An 18,312-nucleotide genomic window follows, 5' to 3' on the forward strand; every position below is an offset into this window, starting at 1 on the left:
GAGAAATTCAAATTGATGTATTCTCTCGCAAAACGGGAGCCAGTCAGCATCTCTCCTGGCACTTGAGTAAGTAGCAGGCGAGCTATGGTGTCAGGGTCTCGGCTCGTCTCAACTATCGCAATTAATTTGGGAAGTTTATCGATAAAAGTCGCTTCCACTGAAGCGCTCAGCAGATTTGAAGCCCCAGGGCCACGAGCTGCGCGAGTGGGGAACGAGTAACGAAAAAACGTTTAATTGAGTCTGCAATAGATTCACACGCAAAAAAACAAGTCACTGCATGAATTCCTGCGTGACGTCTTCGGCTTGTATGACGTCATCGCACCGGTTACTATAATCCGTGCTCGGTCATTGTTGGGAGGTCCCACATCGTCATACAGTCCAGATTCTTGACATATGAGGAGGTTTACACATGTCTCGTCAGTAATAATGTTTTTATTGTACTTTTTGAGTATTCATCCTTCTGCGGAATTATGCATCTGCCTTGTCTCATTATGTTGCAGAGAGTGTGAACACCCCCTCCCCTCACCCCCCCCACCCCCCGCCAAAAATCCACTCCCTCCCTTTCGAAACAAGTGGACATGACAGATGGAATTTTGAACAAACTTTGGACATGTAGGGCTGAGTGATTGTAATAATACACGTGTAAGACTAAACAGGCTGCAGTGCCCCCATAGCCCCCCGCCCAGTACTGGTATACTGCTCAAAAGAAGTTAAGGCCCAGATATTACATATTTTATGGACGAGATATCATATATACAGTATATATATTATATATTGGTTTAAATAGCATTATAATCAAAATGTGTATGATCTCTTCTCATGTTACATTTCATTTTAGCCCTTAAACAACCATAAATTGGGGGAGAGGGGCAGTGGGGGGCGTGTGGTTGGGGAGTTTATATGTAAACGACTCGATTTTATCATTTGATGGAATGTACACGATTTGCCTTTTAAAGGGATCTAAGACTCATGGAGAAGCCTGTACACGTATCACATGCAGGACAGGTGTATTGGAAAACTGCATTTTTACATCAATTACAAACACATAAGTAGACAATAGAAAATTCAACGTTGTATATGAGAGTTGAATATGTTATGAGCTTAGATTTCATCCAAACAGGCCAACCTAAAAATAAATTTACCGAAAATGACCAAAAAACAATTTTGCCTAAAATGACCTAAAAATCATTTTACCTAAAAATAATTTTGCCTAAAATGACCTAAAATTAATTTTTACCTAAAATGACCTCAAAATAAATTGATCTAAAATGACCTAAAAATAATTCGACCGAAAATGACGTAATTTTTTTTTACCCCATTCCCCCTATACAGGCCGGTAGGAGATGCCTACCTCTCTGCTGATCTGACACTTGAAACGTCTCCTTTAATACAGGAAAATCTCTCAATCTCACCCAAACTCTCCGGAGGGATCTTCTATCGAACCCATCCATCTATGTATTTTCACGATCAACTTCTGGAAGAGGTTGTCTCTTGAACTCCTTACAGACCTCACCATCAGCCATGACCTCTCCTAAGATGACCGTATAGCAAAGCTGACCTCTAAAGCCAGCCACAAACTGACACCCTCTGTTGTGCGAAATCCTTCCTTGGTAAATGTGATCTTCTCAAGACTTCAAGGACTTTGTACTGAGCTCAATGGAGGACTCGTGCCCTCCCATATGGGCTGGTGTCCCCTGCTTCAAACGTTCTCCTGGATGCTGCTCTCAAGGTCAATGGCATCCCCTCCTCAAAGAACGGAAGCACTGGGATTGTTGCTCTCTCATCACAGGCAGGTTGGAGTCCTCTGCTTTTTTTTTTTTTACCTCCGCCACCGAAGGTGGATGTCGGTTGTTTTGTTTTCTCACCTGTCTGTGAGCAGGATATGTCAAAAGTCTGTGGGCGAATTTGGACGAAATTTGGTGGACATGTTGGGTAGGTGAGAAGAACAATCCAATTAGATTTTGGTTCAGGTCCGGATCCAGATCCGACCTATCAGCATGATACAAAAGGTAAATTGTTCAGCCTGGCGGAGTTCCGCACTCTATCAGGTGCCATCCTAATTTCTGTTATTCTTTTTTAAACCGCCTCTCTCCTGCTCTTGCTCCATCTGCTATTTTTCCATTCTGACCCTCTGCAGTCCACCCAGGATGCATCATGCATTCTTCCTTGTGAAAGTCCCAAAATCTAGCCTTACCGATGTGTCCATCGGTAGATGTCCTCCTCTCCTAGATTCCTCTTTTATTCAGTTTGTGGAAACACCTTTCTGAATCAGTTCGATGTGACTCCTGCTTTCAGAACTTCAACTTGGCAGGTCACCACCATCTTAGGTCATCCTCCATCAATGCGTTGCCTTTCCATACCCTCTATCTCTTCCCACTTTCATGAGCCTAGATTTTGTAAGGAACAAAAACCCCAAAAAACAAAAGTGAGGATATACTGCTGTTGCAGTACTAGGGACGTAATTTTCATGTGGTGCACGTTCCAAGATTATTGCAGTCAAGGTGAGACGAAAAGACATCTCACTGCATTACTTATAGCCAATACGCATGGGAATTCAATGAGGAGTTTGCCCGGTTGGTTGCATCATTACCGAGTTCCCTTGCGCGTGAAAGCAATAGTTTGCCCAGCGCACACCAGTGAATTATACACGGAAAAGATGTTTCACCACCAATTACACACTTCTGCTCGGCCCAGACGAACAATAACGCACTGGCTTAACTTACTTTGAGCCGTATATATGAAAAGAATTAAGACTTTCTGTACATAAGTGCACGAACGTAAAGGTGACAAGCAATTGAAAAGTTTGTGGAAACTAACTTACGCAAATTATGTACAATAACATAGATCATTTGAAGAGTTCATATGAATCTGCGATCAGTGTATAGGCATGGATGAAGTGGATCGATATTCTCTCGTGTACAGACTGGTCAAATATTTACAAACACTATATATATATATATGTATGTATGTATGTATGTATGTATGTATGCATGTATGTATGTATATATATATGGCAAAGGCTACAATAACGAAATATAAAAGTACATACATACATGATCCCATCACGCGGAGGTGAACAGATCTCTCGGTTAAAACCGCACCTTACTTAGGATGTACAAGTGCTCTTCTGGCACTCAGCAGAAAAGGGGGCGGGGCTTGGAGCAAAGGGAGGAGGGGCAAAAGGCGTGAAAAGAGTATTCCAGCTCACTGATGATCTTTTTAGCTCACAGAGCTTTTAGGGACCAATAATGTTCACGAGACGGTTTGTACAAACGTCGAGTCTCTTTCCATTACAAATCCGTTGAAGTATTTTGCACAGGTTTTTATGGATGATGATTTGGTGGTGGTGGTGGTGGTGTGGATAGCTAGGGTGGGAGGGTGTTCTAGACTTGAGTCTTTCTGCCATGATCAAAATGCTCCTGCAGTTCTGCGCAATCAGCCTTTTTCATGCTTTCCGGCTGTTCCTCCTCCTGCTCTTGGTGCCTCTCGGGAACGGGAGAAGGAGCCGGAGCGGGGCCCAGTACTTTGGCGCTGTGCTCCACGGCTCGGGCACGCAACGAGGCGATGCTGTGCTCCCTCCGCACCTCCGTGTCCTCGTCCCGTCGTCCGCCGCGTCCCTCCACCTTCTGACCCTCGTCCTGTTTCGCCGCGGCCTCCATGGTCTTCTTGTGCATTGCTGCCAAAGGGATGCATTCCGCTGACGGCATACACGCACACGTCACTTTGGAGCGCGAACGCACACTTACAATGGAAGTTGTTGGAAGCATATATTATGCAGACGACATATCCTATGCATATTTTGCTTATACTATTAGTATTAACAGTACACAAACATCTCAGATAAATTTTCCCCTTTGATTTCGCACAGTGCAGCATATCATCTGCACAATAATTGCATGAACTTTTAAGGAGGTGTCCATCTATTACGTAATGCAATTCTCAGCAATTTTTAGACATCTCCCTCCCTGCGCCACTCAGTAAAATTGGGCCAAAGACCCCTTATTGATGCCTTGTGAAACAAGCCCCGCCCCTATCCCCGCCCCACAACTCATCATTCATAACACTGATCCAACAACTCACCCCCCCGCCCCCCATTGTGTGTTACCTATGGCGTAGGAAGTGGAGGCGGGGGGGGGGGGGGCAGGGAGGCGATGGTGCCTCCCCACTTTCAAAAGTGTGGAGGCCAAATACCATGTTCGCCCCTCCACTTTTCAACTGCTCATGTATGCAATTCACATGTAGTCTCTTAGAAAAAGTAGAAGAATGAAGAGTTTATCATACCCCATTTACGATTAATAAACAATTGATAATAAAGTAAATCGTGAAAACCGTTCACATTGACAAGATAGAGTAAAATTATGTCGTTACCTGGCCGGAGGAGAGGGTATTGCATTTGGGTCCGTTTTTTGGCCGTTTGTTTGTCTGTCTGTCTGTCCGTTTGTTTGTCCCCACAGAACGTGAATACGCATTTCTCCGCAACAGTTGGTGCGAATGACACGAAATTTTCACCATAGGAGTCCGGTGTATGAGATATCCTGCTCCTGCATAGTTTTTTTTAATGATAATTATGATGGCGTAGCCAGGTCACGGGGAACGAGCGCCATCTTGGAAAAACCGAAAAACTTTGCAACTCTATATCTCCGAAACTGGTCCAAAGAAAAAAAAATGAAGGGTGGCTCATTGTAACGTACTCCCCATGGGAAATAACATGTTAACTAGAACGGCACTCATTAGAGAGCACACCTCTGCCTGGTTGGCCATATCACTCAATGGTGAAGAATCACTTTAAAATTCTACTAGCTGGATCTGAATCTTCACCAAAATTGAATCGATTCTTCCTTGTCACACACCCAACCGGTCCACCAAGTTTCGTCCAAATCCGTCCACAACCTTTTGAGATATCCCGCTATGTATCGTTTTGGCCCTATCTCCCAATGGTGAAGAATAATTTAAAAAATCACACTAGCCGGATCCGAATCCGGATCTTCACCAAAATCTAATAATTTCGTCCTTGTCACATGAGCTACATCTCTGCCAAATTTCGTCCGAATCCGTCCACAACTTTTTGAGATATTTTGTTCACAAACAACAAACGGACAGACAGGGGTGAAAACATAACCTCCATCCACCTTTGGTGGCAGAGGTAATGATTATGTCATAGGTACCTTCATTATGACGTCATAAATCGCCAAATAGAATGCTTGATCCGATCAGTATTAAATTTCTTGATCTGATCTAAGGATAAATTGGTCAGAAAAGAAAGTTGATGACGTAATTGGTCACATGGTTCAGCAGCCATATTTTTATGGCCTTGCCCGTAGGGCAATGTCATCTGAAACAGAGTTTGTCTGTCCGTCCGGTGTATGAATGTCCCTCACAAACGTTCACCAATCCGAGGCTAAGGATCTGGTCACATGACAGAGGGCCAGCAGATCCTCCACTGAGCAGATCCAAGCCTGGCTACGCCGTTGTTAGACTATCGGTCGTTTTTTTTTGTTTTTTTTTACAAATTGGGCCTCCCTCTCACTTTTGATGACATTCCTACGCATCTATTTACCTAATAATATGGACGGACCCTTTAATGTATAGGATAGGATGGATGATTATACAGGTTTTGCCAAGTGCTGTATAACTAACTTGTCCATGTGCTGAGCGTTTTCTAACCAGTATTAACCAGGTAAAGGTGAACACAAACTCAAAGCCTCCCTTTTCATCAATCACACTCCATTTTTGTGCTTGTCGGTTTCTTTATATCGAGTATATCTTGAGAACAGAACATTGTAGGGACATTAAACTTGGGGTAGGAAAATAGGGGGGTGGTAATTTTAGGATGAGCTTGTGGGGAGAGGGGGAGGGGTTGGTGGGAAGGGGGAGGGCTCTCAACATTGGGGTCCAGCTATTCACATCAGCCCTATGGATCGCAGTGGTTCCAAATGGGGGTTGTATATTATGGGGGCCTCATGGCGGAGGGTGGATTTAATACGGTGAAAGTATAAAATTTGTTTTTATAGGATTTTCAATTTAGGGGGAATTTAGAATAGTGGGAGGGGCATAAACGCACATTTAATGTACATCCATTTTTGTTCAAAGTTACGAATATATATATATATATATATATATATACACACACACACACACACACACACACACACACACACACACACACACACACACACCAACGGTTGCTGCTTCACGTATATATTAAAACAAGAAAGGCAAAGAAGAAACAAAGGTCATGGTCAAGAGAACCAAGCGGAATACTAGGGATCTCACCCAGAAGCCACGGTGCACATGAGTCCATGATTCCCTCGCTAGCAGATTTGATGATGCACTCCGGCAGTGGGATTGAGTGGCGGACCATGGCGCCATACAATCCATATTCGGCCATGACGCTACTTCTGCCCCAGCATTTCTCACGTTTTCGCCACTTGGCTCGGCGATTCTGGAACCACACCTGGAGCGGAATCGATAAAAGTATAGAAAAGACTAAAGATGTCCAACGACTAAATCACTCAGTAACTCGGAACTATACACAATTGCTCATTTTAAAATATAGCACGTTGTCAATAAACTGGTATAATTAACTGTTGTTTGCAGCGAACAGCATTTAACACTTCGATATCCAAGATGGCGGGTACACACGGTGTGACGTGACCTGATGTTCGTGAATTTACCCGCTGCCATGATGGATGCACCTTTACAACCACCAGGACGTCAACAATAAAACACCTGCAGCAAAATTACTGGGCGAAAGGCGATTTTCATCAATGTATTTTAATTTTCGATGCAGAAAAATAAATATATTGATATCAGCTCATAATATATCAGCGTACCACCCCCTCCTCACGGTAGAAGTTTGCAACACCGCTCCTTCTCTGCACCAGGTCCACACAGGCTCCGAACTCGCTCCATCAGCGCACACGAACCAAAATGCGACTGCCTTTCACAAACGCCAGGACCAGAAGAAGGAATGTGACCGCCTCCAGCAACCACCAGCACAAAGAGACGAGAGAGCAAAAGGCATGCAGCCATCCTTGTTGAAAGCCAGCACAAAAGAGACCAAGATGGCGAGATGGCGTCCCATTCCATCAGCTCTCGAATGTTCCACCCCGACGTCACACTCTGTCCAGTCATCGAGCGCTACAAAATCATCCCATCGCGCCTCCACCAATCACGAAGGCCGGGGCGTGGCCTTCTCGCCACGAGTCATCGGGGGCAGAGTCCAATTGTCGCTCGGGAATGTTCGGATGACGTCGTTCCCTTGATGATCGGCAAACGCTGTTTCTGTCGGCCCTGGCGGCGTTGTGAGCGAATGGAGTCATTTGTAATAGTTGTTGTTTGGTGGGTTTTTTAAATTGTAACAAAGACGGAGGGAAGATCACAGGAGCAAATTACACACTGGGGAATTAATCTTTAAGCCCGAGAATTAATTAGCTCAAAGCCACGCCCCTTATGGCGACATGCAAACGCTCTTACCCGGACAGACGGCCTACTTACGTACATCGAGATGGCTTCTTCGCGCCATACGGGGCATTCTAAACCTACACGATTCAAACTTTCCTAAGGTATTCCATGCCTACCCCCACAAACGTAACACAGCCCTCATCCCCCTCCCCCCGGGAAACCGTAGCTCCTGCAAGGTTCAATGCAGGCGTTACCGTTCCAGCCTTAACACTTACCGACTCAAACTTAATTAGCCTATGAAATAAATTAGAAGGGGCTGTGGGAAGCGAGCCGTAGCTAACTTACCTGTTCTCCTTACCGTTCTACACCCCTTAAACAACAATTCAAATATTTACAAAACCTGGTTCCTTGCTCCTAACTCCTGGGGTGGGTAGAAAAAATGTCAACACACATAAAACCTACCTTAACCACAAGCCTTAAGCAATAATTCAATAACGTTTGTACAACCCCCTTCTAAAGACCACATTCCCCGGTGGATGCCACAATGCCTAACGTTACCTGGGGAGCCATCCCAATTTACCCAAATTTCCATGGGCCCTGTCCTTCTGGTACAGGTTAGTGACATTGATCGATGGATCTTCCCCCACACGTTCATACACATAAACCCAATAAGTAATTATAAGCACTCATTCAAACCCTGCAAGACCATGGCATATTACTGGTTACATCCACGTGTGTTCCTCAATTAGGCAGCGGGGAAGTACCACACTGAAGCCTGAAGCGCCCCAACCAGATGGTGGGGCGCTTCAGGCTATGATGCCCACAGTCCCAAAGCAATACCCGACTTGCGTCTTCTTCACCCCCCCCCCCCCCCTTCTCAACTCTCGGCCCCTGACAGCCAAACAGCTCCCGAGGTGAACGTCCCGCCATAGAGCGTCTCCACAACATCCAGGCACTCTTGGCCTCAGGCTCAAAAGACTCTTCCGGGTCACCCAATCAGCCGCCCCCCCCCTCCCGACGGGTTTCCAATTCCAGACACCACCGGCTGCCAGAGACAAAATACCTCAGGGGGGCCACAGTCACCGCTCCTCCAGAGCTTGATCCATACCTGCGGACACACACACCTTCCCCAACCACAAAATCCAAAATGACATTCCCTCCCCTGCTGCCATTCAATTCTCAAACACTGCAATGCAAAAAGACCATGTCATTGTGTTCCTACACTGCCATGGCCTGCTTACATGTGAATTCCCACATTCACACTCCAACCACAACTCAGCTCTTTCACACGACAGACATCAACACAAGACACTTTTTGTCACATGCAAACCGATCCACTACAAATTGCTCATGTCCCAATTTACGATCAAGTACTGAGCACTTGGGACAGGACACATCAAGGCACCTTACCTTTGCGTGCAGGGAGTCACAGGTTGGTCGTGTCCAAGAGTGTCATCCACCACGCCCTATTTCCAAATTTATCCCATGGGGCCAATCAATTTCCCAAAATTTTCCTTTTATCTGGTCGTACTGGCAAGCATATGGATTTGCCTCCTCCGGTGACCTCTCCTACACTACTACACTACTACACTTGGCTACGACAGCTCCGCCCCTTTAGCGTGTGAGGGCTATTGGATAAGTTTAGCAGCCGAACCGCCAACATGGCCCATGAGTGTCCACAAGGGCGCGACCCACCATCCACCCTTCGGCCCCCCTGTGAGGACCCTGGCTCCACTAGCCCAAGCTGGCCAATGTGGTGAGCACCTGCTGCCAACTCTGCCATTCCCAAGGCCTCAGACCTGGGGGCACGGTCGCAGTGAGTGGCATCCCCAGCCACGTCCCCTGCGCCTCATCACATCCCCCAGTCCGACCAAATGCAGCCCAAAGTCGAGTTGACAGCCGTGTTCCATCAGGAAATTCAATTCCAGAAGACACTGGTCACACACCTTGGCCACCCATAACACCACATTGACCTCCAGACTGCCCGAAACTCCACCCCTACAACCCGCGGCCCAATATTGGAGCCGTCGCTACTGTAGAAAGTTGAAGGCTGTGTCCTACTTACCTATCCATTTTGTCCCAGCCTCCAAGACTTTGGTCTAACACACCTGGATCAATAATGGTGTCACTGGCCCCAATGTCCACCATGGCTTCACAAAATTCCCCTTAAATTTTGCATCGAACCCACAAATTACCTGTGCCGATTTTTCCAAAATTCACTACTTTCACTAAGGAAGGGCGCTTCTCCATACACTTACAAGCCAAGCATGGCCCCGTATGCTCGGCTCATTTCAATTTATCTTCGAATGATCTCATGGCTATCTTCTCAAACCGAGAGTCCACAAATCACAGCGGAAAATATGTGGAAGATCATGCTCACACCATCATGTTCCACAGATGCTCCAACGGTTGTCCAGTAGGCTACATTATTCCTATCCATGCGGTTCGACCCACGTCCAAAGACCAGCCCAGCATGGCAGGTCACCACATGCTGGCTGTCCCAGAGTCTCAAGGAGAGGCTGCCAGGCCGCATGCCCGGGCGGTCACCACATCAAGCCCTTATTGGCCATCCGTGGTACCGCCACCAAAGCATGGCCTACAACACCTCCCCCTAGGGGTCCTCATGATACACCATACCAGGTGCCCATGAGTCACCACCTCGGACCCCGGAGGTCTCAACCCCCTACAGTGTCCGGCGACCCTGCTGGTCTCGCTCAGGTGGCGCCCTGATGGACCAGGGATGCCACGCTCCACCCGAACGCCCCGTGGGGCCCGGGTCATACCACAACACCCATGATCGGTTCCCATGTCCAAATCCTGCAAGCACAGCCCCCCCCCCCCCCCCCAGCTGCCTGGCATAAACCGATTTCCAAAGGGGCAAATTTTCCACGAGGCCGACCCCAATGACCTTTCCTGATCCGAATTCCACAGCCCGGGGACCAACTCCCTCCAAGGCTGTTCCAAATTAATTTCCCATTTCAATTTGAGTTTAACTTTCATGTTAAAAATTTTGGCCTCGTCTGCCCAACCGCAGCTGCAGGTTACAACCCCTTTTTCGGGGTTTTCTGCCCCTCCCTGCAGCTGTTCCAAATTCACTATGCGAATCACTTTTTCTGAGGCTCTATTTCCCGACTCCTCTATATCCGAATCCAGCTCTGGGCCAAAACACCCCCCCCCCCCCCCAGCTTGGTATTTAGTTTCGGAACCTCCTGTGCCCAATTGTGGCTCGTGGTGAGGGTCCCCTGGGTCACCTTAATCTTGTCCTGGGGATGCTTACCCGACCGACTCACCTCTTCTCCCAGACTCTGTTGGACTCGAGCAAACTCTACCTTGACGGTACTGTCCAAAGTGCTCGGCCGCTCTTGTTCCATTTTATTCACTCCATCCCCAATCAATTGTGGCCCCAACAGGTCTTTATCTATAAACACCCGCTCTGGTTCCGTAACACAGGCCTCCAATATTTTTACCTCTTGCTCCAAACCACCATCGTGGTGCTGCAAAAATCCCAATTCCTCCCTCTGCTGGTGCATTCTCTTTTGGGTCTTCGGGGTCTTTGCAGTCTTCAGGGTCTTTTGGGTCTTCAGGGTCTTTGGGGTCTTCAGGGTGTTTTGGGTCTTCGGGGTGTTTTGGGTCTTCGGGGCCATTTGGATCTCAGGGTCTTTTGGAGCCTCAGGTGGTGGTCTTAAGGGTCGGGGGGGACTTAAAGGGCATCAAAGGTCTGAGGGATCTCAGCAGTCTCAACGTAATTAAGAGTTCACAGACTGTGTTTTGGGTGTTAATTTTATTGAAGAAGAAGAAGACGTTTTGGTCGCATATAAACATATGTAACCCATAGACGTTTGCTCGATTATAATAAGAATACACATGTATATATATATATATATATATATATAAATAAATAAATAAATAAATATATATATATATATATATATATATATTTTGTCGCGATCCCGTCTGTGGAATGTATCCCAGCACGGAATACGGACGTAAATGTCCGGGCTTCAAGTAATCCACGGAGTGAAACAAAGAGACGCAATAAACACAATTGTGTTTTAATCGGCCTTCTAGGGGTAAGGCACGATTATTTATTGGCTCGATCACAAAACCATAAATGGTAACAGGATGGAATACTGCACAAAGCCTGCAGGAACGGTCGGCACCAGGAGCCCCAACCAGGACGCAGGTAATATCTCTCGCGGTTCCAATCGACGACCTCCGGGACTCGGAGGATAACAGGATGGAATACCGCACAAAGCCTGCAGGAACGGTCGGCACCAGGAGCCCCAACCAGGACGCAGGTAATATCTCTCGCGGTTCCAATCGACGACCTCCGGGACTCGGAGGATAACAGGATGGAATACCGCACAAGGCCGGCAGGAACGGTCGGCCAGTAGCTCCAACACGAAGCCGGGAATCACTCGTTCTCTTCTGGAGTTACTCGCTCGTAAAGTACAGAACGGTAATCGACCAGCCCAATTCGGCTGGCGTGAGGCTTCAAGGAAAGCCCTTTATGATATTTCCCACTCGGAGCCTTCGAGCCGTGTGCGTCCATAAGATGGCGACCGCGCTCTCCTGACTCTCCACCAATCACGTGCCGAATCGCCTCCCAATCGCGTGAGGCTCCAAGGAGGTTACGTCACGTTGTGGGCGGGGCACTCATTTGGGTGAGAACAAAGGTGGTTTCACCGGGGGTTTCTCACAATCCTCCCCCCCTAAGTAAAAACCCCGTCGAATAGACGGCGTTTTTAAAACCAGTATTTGTAGTAGGTGCAAATCACATGGCAAGATGATGGCGGTAATCGCTACAGGCAATTAACGCGATTAACAATTATTAACACTTATTAACGACAATAACGCAACAACGCAACAATACAACGCAACGCAATAGCGCAACACAATAGCGCAACAAGTTAACAGGCATTAACAGGGTAAACAGGCGGTAACAGGCAGGTTAACAATGAACAAGTTTTTTTTTTTTTTCACACACAATATTAAACACCATACACCCCATTAACATCTACCCCACAAGAGTTACACTTCACACAAAGCACACTAGAGAAGCAAGGGGGCCAAACTCACGGTGGGGAAACAGTTACAGGAGGGGAACGGACCGAGACCTAGAGCGGCGGGTACTCCTCCGGTGTCGAGAACGACAGTCATATGCGTAATGACCCCTTTCACCGCACTGGTAACATCGATCGTTCGAGTCGAACGGCCTGCGGACCAAAGGGCGTCTGAAACGAGGCCGCCGCGACATGCCATTCGACATTTCGACGCACACACACGATCCGCAAATTAACCTTCCATCAAGGGCTCTGACCGAATCTTCAGCATCTCGTGGATCTTCAAACTCAACAACTGCAAATCCGGGGGGGTTCCGAGCAACCCATACGTTGCGGAGTGGTCCGTAATGCTCGAAGACCCTCCCTAGCTCGGCTCTCGCTGCTCCATTGCCCAGGTTCCCCACATATACCTTAGCATTAGCGTTCCTGCTGAATCGCGACATGGCGGGAGCGGTCCCTGAGGAGCACGGCACCTGAGGTTGGCTTGACGGGAGGCTCGGGTGGGCTTCAGCTGACGCAACGTCACCGTCGGAAACTGGAGTCGAGGCGCTAGGCTCCTCGGGCCCGAGTGAAGATATGTCTGACTCCGCCACTCTCTCCGCCTGTTTACTCTGGGATCTAGTGACCCCCCCACAGGTCAGAGTCAATGACTCCTCCCTGGCCATGGCATCATTGCCAATCAGCAAGGAGACCCCGGGTATCGGGTAGTAGGGTACTACCACACAGGTCACTGGACCCTTAAAAATGTCACTCCGGACCTCGAGGAGGGCAAGGGGATACCGGCCAAGAACCCGGTCAATGCCCCGAAGGAGGGTATACTCGCCGGTATAACGCATCTGAGAGGCCGGAACTACCCCCGCCCGGAGAACACACCGTGTCGCCCCAGTATCCCGAAGGTATTTGGCCTCAAACTTCAGCATCGAATCAGGGCCACCCACTAAGGCTGTCCCTGAATAATCCTGATGCAGTGGATGAATGGAATTAACCTCGGTGGCAGTGACCTCGGTCACCGATGCCACCGTCGTGTGCGAGGGCCCGGCGGATGAGTTCCACTGATCTCCCTCCGACTTAACAGGAGGGTTGCCTCGGTAGGCCGGACTGGCGGGATTAGAGAAGCAGCGGTTTTCACCGTGCCCCACGCGTTTGCAGAAATCGCACCAGGGCCCTGCCCTGGTCTGCGGCTCGCGACCGCCACCAGTGGAGGTCATCGGAGAACCCTTCCCCTCGATCCAGCCGCCGGGCAGACGGGGGGCGGTCTTGATCGCAGACTCCTCCGTCGTACGACGCGGCTGCGTGACTTGCAGCATTTTGCACGCCAAAACATGTTTATCAATAAGGTTGACGCAGTCTGCCAAGGAAACAGTGTCTTTGTCGACAAGAAACAATGCTAAGTCAGGCGGAAGCTGTTGATCGATACGGTAACGCACCAGGAGTTCCGCAACCGCTTGAGGTAACTCCACCTTGCTCCCCTTGAACCATCTCTGCAGCTGTTCCAACAAGGCCCGCGAATGTTCCTCATAGGTTTGACTGGACTCACGAGTCCAGCTGAAAAAATTTCTCCTATAAATACATGCGGACACCGCATAGGCATTCAAAATCTCGGCCTTCAATGCCCTGTATTTGTTTGCGTCCTCGGTTGCCATCCTCGCATATACCTCCCTCGCCTTCTCAGATAGATGGCTCACAAGATGGCCGACCCACAAGCTCTCATCAATGCCACCGGCAGCCAACAACTTCTCCGCCATCTCCAGATACGCTTCTGGCTTCGTGTCTCCCGTCCAGTCCGGCAAACGAACATGAACAGTTTCCGGGACTCTTGCAGCAGACCCCTCTGCCCGCAGTCGTTCAGTCAACATTCGCAACTCATGCTCTCTGACGCGTTCAGCTTCTGCTGCCGCATGCTCTCTCTCTGCTGCCGCCGCACGCTCTCTCTCTGCTGCCGCATGCTCTCTCGCTGCTGCCGCACGCTCTCCCTCTGCTGCTGCCGCACGCTCTCTCTCTGCTGCCGCATGCTCTCTCTCTGCTGCCGCACGCTCTCCCTCTGCTGCTGCACGCTCTCTCTCTGCTGCTGCACGCTCTCTCTCTGCTGCTGCCGCACGCTCTCTCTCTGCTGCTGTCTCTGCTGCCGCATGCTCTCTCTCTGCTGCTGCACGCTCTCTCTCTGCTGCTGCCGCACGCTCTGCCTCTGCCCTGTCATTCTCCCTGTTATACATGTCAAGTTGTTGAACCGGAGTCAGCCCGGTCCAGAAGGGCGAACGCATGCATTTAGTCATGATGGGATCGCTTCCTAACATCTCGGGTTGAGTGACCGGGTCCAGGCTGCTTGCGTCGCTCACCTCGCCACCCACGTGACTGTCAACATGATCAGGTTGAACTCTCACTTCCCTGGTCGACATAGCTTGGCTACGAGTTATCATACGACCAGGCACAAAACACAACCTCAAACACAACGCTCAAACACAACGCTCTGTTGGGGAAATACGACACAAACTACGCAATATCACCCGCACATCAAATTGCCAATGAGAAAAATACCACGTACAAATACTCACGTTTTTTTTTTTTTTTTTCGGTTGTTTGGAGGGATCCGAGGCTATTCGCTTATTCTTTGTCGGTTGTTTGGAGGGATCCGAGGCTATTCACTTCTCTGCCCAAGACAGCGTCCTACGGCGAGAAAGTTCCTCCAAGACGGCGTCCGCTGGTGAGAAGGCGATGAACAGATGCCAGAAGATGTCGTCCACTGCAGAATTCCCGTCTCAATCGAATGGCTCTTACTTGAATGATCCTAGGACGAGCAACCCATTTGTCGCGATCCCGTCTGTGGAATGTATCCCAGCACGGAATACGGACGTAAATGTCCGGGCTTCAAGTAATCCACGGAGTGAAACAAAGAGACGCAATAAACACAATTGTGTTTTAATCGGCCTTCTAGGGGTAAGGCACGATTATTTATTGGCTCGATCACAAAACCATAAATGGTAACAGGATGGAATACTGCACAAAGCCTGCAGGAACGGTCGGCACCAGGAGCCCCAACCAGGACGCAGGTAATATCTCTCGCGGTTCCAATCGACGACCTCCGGGACTCGGAGGATAACAGGATGGAATACCGCACAAAGCCTGCAGGAACGGTCGGCACCAGGAGCCCCAACCAGGACGCAGGTAATATCTCTCGCGGTTCCAATCGACGACCTCCGGGACTCGGAGGATAACAGGATGGAATACCGCACAAGGCCGGCAGGAACGGTCGGCCAGTAGCTCCAACACGAAGCCGGGAATCACTCGTTCTCTTCTGGAGTTACTCGCTCGTAAAGTACAGAACGGTAATCGACCAGCCCAACTCGGCTGGCGTGAGGCTTCAAGGAAAGCCCTTTATGATATTTCCCACTCGGAGCCTTCGAGCCGTGTGCGTCCATAAGATGGCGACCGCGCTCTCCTGACTCTCCACCAATCACGTGCCGAATCGCCTCCCAATCGCGTGAGGCTCCAAGGAGGTTACGTCACGTTGTGGGCGGGGCACTCATTTGGGTGAGAACAAAGGTGGTTTCACCGGGGGTTTCTCACAATATATATATATAATTTCAAAACACACCTGGTCACAAGTGTGCCTCACTGACCGGGTCCTCAGTCGAGGTCCTCAGTATCATCCCGTTTCGGCCCTTCAACCTTGATACGGTCAGCTAAGGTGGGCGAGCAGGGGCACATACGCCTCCACATGCAGCAGCTACACTTGGATGCGTACATACCCCCACCCCCAGCCAGTGAGAAGACAGACGACAACAACAAAACCGCCTCCACTCCCAGAATCCACAGCCCCTCATCCACTCACTCACACACCAAAAAAACAAAAAAACAACAAAACAAACAAAAAAACAAAAACAAACAACCGACAACCTACCCTTACAACATGCACCACTCAAACAAAAACCCACTCCTGCAACACAAACACACACACACACACACACACACACACACACACACACACACACACACAAAATTCACACATCTCCATTTCTCTTCCATGCTCAGTCACTACCCCTTTGGGCTGAAATGAACTACCACCCACAACCTCAACCTACACCGTCTGGCATGCCTCCATTAACTTCCTCCATATCCAAAGTGAGCCGTTCAAGGCAACCTGGGCCACCTTGTCACACATCCTCCTTCTTTCTGTACCACACACTCCAAGCCGAGCAAGAAATGCAGGAAAGGAATTGCCAATATACCCTCTACAGTCTACACCCCACCTCAAATGGCTGACAAGAAACTCGCCAACCCTTCTCCCAACACTCTGCCTCCAGCTCACTGTACTTTCCTTTCTTCCTCTCGTGCACATCCTCCATGTTCTCTTCCCAAATTACAGACAATTCACCTAAGATGACCTGTCTTGTTGCACCTGACCAAATGACAATGTCAGGCCGCAACCTTGTCACAAGATCTCCTCTGGGAATACCAATTGTGGCTTTAGGTCTGCCACCACCTGCCAATCACAAGCATCTGACAGCCCTCTTGCTTTCCACCTCCTCCTCTTTCCACCTCTTACCATTTGACCCTCTTTGACAAACAACACCTCTCCCCCATCGGTCTCCTTCTCCACTCTTTTCTCTCTCTCGATCTCAGCACCTCTTGTTGCACCATCTGGGACAGGACACCACCATCTACACACACAATATATATATATATATATAGATATATATATATATATATATATATATATATATAGAAATATATATATATATATATATATATATATATATATATATATATATATATGTAGGGAGCTGTAATGCCCCTCCCCCTTTGTATATCCTTGCTGCTTTACCAATTACCAAGCATAACCAATTATATGTTTTGTTTTGACTTACTACTGTACTCTTTTATGATGCTGAGTTCTTTCTTGTGCATTGAGGATGTGTAATATCCTAATAAGGAGTTCTCTGCCTGTGTGCTCTGGCCTGCGTGGGCACAATCTCTATTTCCCCTTCCCAGGCCTTGGAGGCAACTGTTATCTCTCTTTGCCTTTCTCCTGACTTTGCCATTATCTTGCAAGTTGACAGTTTTATGAGTGTCCACTCCCTTTTGTACTTTCCCAAGCTAGCTTTCTTCACAGAAAGTTGTAAACATGTTGCCACATAATGCTGACCATCTCCTTATCAGAGCTAACCCAGGACTGGCCTTGGATGAACTTCCTTTAATTAACTGAACAACAGGATGGGACTATGGTGGGGGAACCAATGAGCCCATTCTGTCTCTGTGTCTTGTGAGCTAACTCCACCCCTGATTCTCCTTATATAAAGCAATGTTAATTGAATTATTTCAGAGCATCTTGTTGTACTGTTGGTCATTCTTTGTGAGTTTCAATACAACTTTGCTGTCCTCAAGCTTGTGTACTCGAGTTCCAATAAATATATCCGTTGCTCCTTTCTTCTGAGTCTTCTGAGTCCCAAGTCCTAAGTCCCAATCCGACATATATATATATATATATATATATATATATATATATATATATATATATATATATATATATATATATATATATATATATATATATATATATATATATACATACAGACTTGGCATTTAATATGGAATATATTTTTTTCCTTGACTTGGGTTTGCTTTCTTAACTCAGTATATCAATCTGGTGAGTTTATTTTACACTTTGGTGATTTGTTTGTTAAAAGAACCATGTCACTGATTGTCAGTCGCAGCAAGAAGTCAAAAACAGGATTATATCACAGGTGGCGTGGCAAAATGTACGGGCAGGTGCATTTGATGATTGGCTTCACAGTCGGGTATACAAGGGTTGTTGCGTTCTGTATTAGTGGAAAACAACTGCTGCACA

General features: G+C 48.0%; 1 protein-coding gene and 1 long non-coding RNA gene across 2 annotated transcripts in view; both read right to left on the reverse strand.

Annotated features, from left to right (window-relative positions):
* The window catches only part of LOC144888504 (uncharacterized), a 502,585-nt gene that overhangs the window by 231,148 nt on the left and 253,125 nt on the right, over nucleotides 1–18,312 (reverse strand). The gene's annotated exons all lie outside the window — the stretch shown is intronic.
* The window catches only part of VSX2 (visual system homeobox 2), a 107,767-nt gene continuing 92,838 nt past the window's right edge, over nucleotides 3,384–18,312 (reverse strand). The window contains exons 4-5 of the mRNA XM_068131632.2: nucleotides 6,274–6,454; nucleotides 3,384–3,676 (exon numbers count right to left, since the gene is read on the reverse strand). Of these exons, the coding sequence (XP_067987733.1) occupies nucleotides 3,384–3,676; nucleotides 6,274–6,454 (474 nt within the window). The remainder of the gene's footprint in view (nucleotides 3,677–6,273; nucleotides 6,455–18,312) is intronic.

Source organism: Myxine glutinosa, chromosome 12, assembly GCF_964187855.1.
Source record: "Myxine glutinosa chromosome 12, kmMyxGlut1.1, whole genome shotgun sequence".
NCBI classification, from domain to species: domain Eukaryota; kingdom Metazoa; phylum Chordata; class Myxini; order Myxiniformes; family Myxinidae; genus Myxine; species Myxine glutinosa.